The 5263-nt window shown below is 39.9% G+C and overlaps 1 protein-coding gene across 1 annotated transcript; it reads right to left on the bottom strand.

Moving 5' to 3' along the window:
• Positions 1-1587: 1587 nt before the first annotated feature.
• On the bottom strand, positions 1588-4030 carry LOC121257465 (3-hydroxy-3-methylglutaryl-coenzyme A reductase 1-like). The gene is made up of 2 exons (XM_041158467.1): positions 2391-4030; positions 1588-2155 (listed from the first exon to the last, which is right to left on the bottom strand). Exons 1-2 carry the CDS (start codon positions 3903-3905, stop codon positions 1907-1909), a joined length of 1764 nt encoding a protein of 587 aa, XP_041014401.1. The 5' UTR covers positions 3906-4030; the 3' UTR covers positions 1588-1906.
• Positions 4031-5263: the final 1233 nt, after the last annotated feature.

Genomic DNA, 5263 nt, shown 5'->3' on the forward strand with positions numbered 1-5263 from the left:
TCTTTTTTGCAGATCTCGAAGGTCACTCCCAGGTCATGAGATGGAAGGAGAGAGATGGAGAGAGCAGAGAGATAATGAGGAATCGACAGAGAGAGCAGAAAGAGCGAGATCAAGAGTGAGAGAGCAGAGAGAGAGTCTTGAAGATTCAGGGAGGGAGAGCAGAGAGAGGGGCATTGAGAGTGAGAGAGCAAGAGCAAAAGAGAGGGATCTAGTTAGTTTCGGTGTAATGCGCTTCCTTAATTCTTTCGTATACCGCACACATGGCAAGTTTTGATTGGCCTCCGATAAATGAGGTTGGCCGGTGTAAACTGCAGGAAGGTTTTCTCTTCCATCTCAAAAATATTGCAGATTAACGTATATGCACGTAGTCCCCCACCACGTACTTTGCTTTCAATGTGAACTTTGTGTAAAAATTTGATTGGTCTCTAGTCATCAATCTTTGACAATGCATGATCGCCATGGAAAAAGACCTCTTGATCTGACTGTGACTCATTACAGTCGAAAATCAATTGTCTTAACCATTAAAAATATTTTATAAAAAAAAAATTATAATTAAATTGATGTAGCATGATGTCGTAATACGTTAAACAATTACTTTCTAAATTATCAATTTTGGTAATTACCCTCTCAATTAATTACTAATCAATTGCAAGGTATCCCTCCATAAGGAATTGGGCATCAATATATACCTTTAATAAAAAAAAAATACAAATTAAATATATATATATATTTTTTTTTTATTAAGGAAAAATGGGCTACTTTACAATTTTGTGATAATTCAGGAGAGTGATCCTCAAAAATCGAAAGTCTGGACATGATTTTAAATAGAGTGATGGGTTGGGTATAGTTTATGCAGTTTTTCCATAATTTTTTTTTTTTATGAGGCTGGCATGGGTTTGCAAAGTTGGAAGCAGCCAACTATATATATCTATATATATATATATATATATATATATATATGATTCAGTCAACTAGCCTGCAGCAGCCATGACTGAAGTAATGGATGGCCATGATGCACATTAATTTTTCTATTGGTTTACAGATACTTTCTTTCTTTTGAGTTGGCCATTAGTACTGCCAGCAATTTCACATGATAATTGGATCTTACCTAATTCCTTATAATGTCAATATCTGAATAAACCAAACCAACACTGCTGTTGTAATTTGGAAACACTTTTCAAGATTTTGTCCAAGTTTGCAAATCCTAACTGTATCTTTTATTTACTCCTTTAAAAAAGTAGTCAAACTCGTAAGTTAAGAACTAATTAATTAACGAATCATTCTCATCATCCACGCGTTACCCATAATTTTTTATTTTTTATTTTATTAAATATTTGATATATGAATGATGAGTAGAATAATTTAATTAATTTAAAAAAATAAAAATAAAAATAAATATAGTATATTGTATGTGAATATGAGGAATAGCAAAACTGATATTATATAATTAATTCAGTTTGAACCGGTACTTTAGAATGGAATATGCAGTTGCCTGTCGGGGGGATTCTTGTTCTGGATTACGTTCTAAACCCATCAAATAAAAGTTGGGAAACTCAATTAAAAAAAAAGTAAAATATCCAAAGAATTAAACGATAGTAAACCTTTCCATAATGCTCACAATTGGCAGGTACTTCTTATACATGGCATGAAATTAAGAAAAACAGAAATTAAAGAAGGTATGCGTTTTGATTTAGAAAAATAAAAATAAAATAAAATAAAAACTGAAAACAAATGAACTTGTATCTTTTGATGGGTCTCTGCTACGTACCAAACATCTCTATCCCTGCCTAATCGACAGTTTATGTATGTCCATGTTAATTTTGCATGTTTACAGGATTTACGATCGAGGGTTTAATTTGGAGCCTCGATCGAGCTTGGGGTCTTCGATCTCAGTACTTCTGTTCCCTTAAGAGGAGATCTTGGGAACGTCTTTGCTCGCCCCGGCCCTGTTGTACTTCATGTGGCTGTTGACAAGCTGTCCAGCTGCTAGAGCAGACATGAGGGAGAGTTCCCCAGCAAGAACAGAACCAGCAACGATGGTAGCCAGCAGCCTTGCGTTTGATCCTGCTGCCTCTCTGTTTGCACCCTTCACTCCAAGCAGGTTCAAGCATGCTGACTGAGAAGCAAGTTGGGTACCTCCTCCAACTGTACCAACCTGGAAAGAGAAAAGATCCTTGTAAGGCCACTCGTTACTATATGGAAAATACAAAATGTTTTGGATAATCTGTGATTGTTGGCAATAATGACGTCTGTGAATCGAGTTAAGGTGGGAAATCAAATCAGGAATTCCTAGAATCCTGGTTATTTCATGCAAGTTGTGGAATTTGAAGTTTTCGTGCAAGTGGTTGAAGTAGTCCTACTGCATGCAGTTTGAAATGTGGACTTTTTACCTCAATAGAGGGCATGGTGACGGAGACGTGAATATCTTTTCCATCATTGACAGCTTCCATCATGGTGATACAGTGAGAGCTCTCGACATTCTGCGCAGGGTCTTGGCCGGTGGCTAGGTAGACGGCGGAGACGATGTTACTGGCATGGGCATTGAAACCGCCCAGAGCTCCAGCCATGGCGGAACCAGCGAGGTTCTTGAGCATGTTGAGCTCCACCAAGGCTTCCACGTTGGTCTTGAGGACCTTCCTCACCACATCACCGCTAATGATAACCTCACAAACCACTGACTTGCCCCGACCCTCAATCCAGTTCACTGCCGCAGGCTTCTTGTCGGAACAGAAGTTGCCAGAGATGCCAATGACATCCATGTCGGGGAAATCGTTCTGGAGAAAATCCAAGACGTTCTGGACACCTTTGGAGACCATGTTCATCCCCATAGCGTCGCCGGTGCTGCATGAGAATCTCATGTAGAGGTTCTTCCCGGCAATCGCACATTTGATGCTCTGGAGCCTTGCGAATCTACTGGACCTGTTGAAGATCATGGCCAAGGTGTCAAAGTTGGCCGGTTCCTCCAGAAAGAACTTCAACTGGGCAGCTCTCCGGGCGGTGGCGAACCTGACGACGGGAGCCCTGGTCATGCCGTCCTTTAATAAAACGCTGTTTGCGCCGCCGGACAAGTGGATGGCCTTGCATCCCCTGTTGGTGCTGGCCACCAAGCAACCCTCAGTGGTGGCCATAGGCACCATATATTCCCTCCCATCCAGCAAAAGCGGCCCCGCTATCCCCACCGGAATCTGGATGTACCCAACCGGCATCTCGCAGCACTGACCCAAGATGGATTCGTAGTCGAAGTTCTCAAGTGGGAGCCCAGCCAGCGACTTTCCCGTCATCCTCTGCAGCGACTCGCGCCGGATGGCTGCGGCCCTCTTGCAATCGCCCAGCTTTGATTCCAGCGAATACGACGGCGTCTTCCCCTCCACCACCGACTTTATGATCTCCTCGTCCTCTTCGGTCGGTGGTGGGATCACAGGGGCGACTTGGGGAATCGGATAGTCCACGAGCGCAGCGCCGCAAGGGACTTTACGAGAATCCTCCTTCAGAAGGGCTTCCTCATCAAGCTTTTGTGCGCCGGCATTAGCTGCGATGGACTGGTCCTCATCTTCGGCAGCCCAAACATCGGTGGAAGGGCGAAGAATGGACTGGACGAAATCGATTCCGAAGAATCCAAGGAGGTAGATGAAGGAGGCAACAAAAGCGAGGATGGCGATGATCTCGGAGAGGTCGACGATGTGGAGAGGGGTAGAGTGACGGATCTTCTCACGCCAGCGGGTAAGCAAGAAGTAGACCACGGAGAAGAAAAGTGTGAAGAAGACCCCATTGGTGAGGTAGAGAGGGAGAGGCAGTGCGTCCGAAGCTTTGGGATCCTTCTTTAAAATATCGTCCACAACTCCACCCATTTTCATTGGTTTAACCGGCGCCAGCGCCTTGCTAGAAGATCTCCGGCCCAACTCCATCGTGAAATTAGCAGAGAAAGAGGTCTTCTGGCGGGGGAGACGCCGGCGGCAAGTCCAACGGAGGAGGAAGAGGAGGAGCGTAGACTGTAGAGTCTTGACTGGTTTTGGTCTTTAGTTTAGATGAATGGAAGAGCGTCCATTTTGGCACTAATATTTATAGGAAATGAAAGTGGGAAAGTTGCTTTCTTTCGTTCTCTTCATTTTACGTGTTTGTCCTAATTGGAAGGGGATCTTCCGATTCTGTTCGTAGGCTTTTCTGTCTTTTTGTAAACACGGCTCACACGTACGAGGAGAGAGCGAGGAAGCAGGGTGGGTTGGGGAACGAGGACCGGTTCCATTAACGAGTGAAAATAAATTAATGGCACGTGTAAAAAGAAAAAAAGGATTGGTGGGCTCCACACGACACCTAATTCAGTAATTATATATCCAGCTTACTACTTCTCCTTGTTTTGTCTCGTTAATATTCTTAGTTTAGTAATTTAATTATTGTTTTGAATGTCTCTTCTTATCTTATATTCCACCTACTTTTTTTGATTTGCTCTTGATTCAATGAACGTGGGATGTGTATATCTTTATAGTCCAACAATTTAATTTAATTTAATTTCTTTATTTATTTTTTAATTCGATGCTCTTGGAAATGAATATCTTCATAGTTTAGAGTATTTTTTCATTAATCTCATTCACAAATTTCGAATTGTATTATTACAATAAAAATGTTAACAAAATTGGTCGAAAAAGAACATTACAATTTCACTCATTGTCGGATGATGTGTTGAACAGATCAGATCTTACTTATTATATTTTTAGTCATTATCCTTTTCATTACGCTTTGATATGGTATTAAACGATTATTTTTTAGGACTGGTTTATATTCAGAAATGAGATGAGATAGTTTTAGATGAAAGTATTATTATTATTTTGGGATTTGAAAAAATTGAATTGTTTATTATATTTTATATAAAAATTTAAAAAAATTGTAATGATGAAACGAGACAAGATAAAATACTTTTCAAATCCAAATGAAGTCTTATTATTATTCTATCACATTAGGATGATATCTATATAGAGTTCTTTAAATATTGAACAACTATTATTTTTCCATATAAAACATGATTTTACCATCCAAACCATAATTTTTTTATCATTTTAAAATAGTTTGCATCCTTATTTGAAAACTTACCATTTAATTTTCTCCTCTTTTTTTTAGCTGATTTTCTCAATAAATAATGCTCTAATTAAGTTTGCTTTTACCATTTTCACGCGTGGGTTCTTCCCTTCTTTTCTTCTTATTTTTTTCCCATATATATATATATATATATATATATATATATACACACATTATTGGCTTTTAACTTGAT

The sequence above is a fragment of the Juglans microcarpa x Juglans regia genome, chromosome 3S (assembly GCF_004785595.1).
Source record: "Juglans microcarpa x Juglans regia isolate MS1-56 chromosome 3S, Jm3101_v1.0, whole genome shotgun sequence".
Classification (NCBI taxonomy): domain Eukaryota; kingdom Viridiplantae; phylum Streptophyta; class Magnoliopsida; order Fagales; family Juglandaceae; genus Juglans; species Juglans microcarpa x Juglans regia.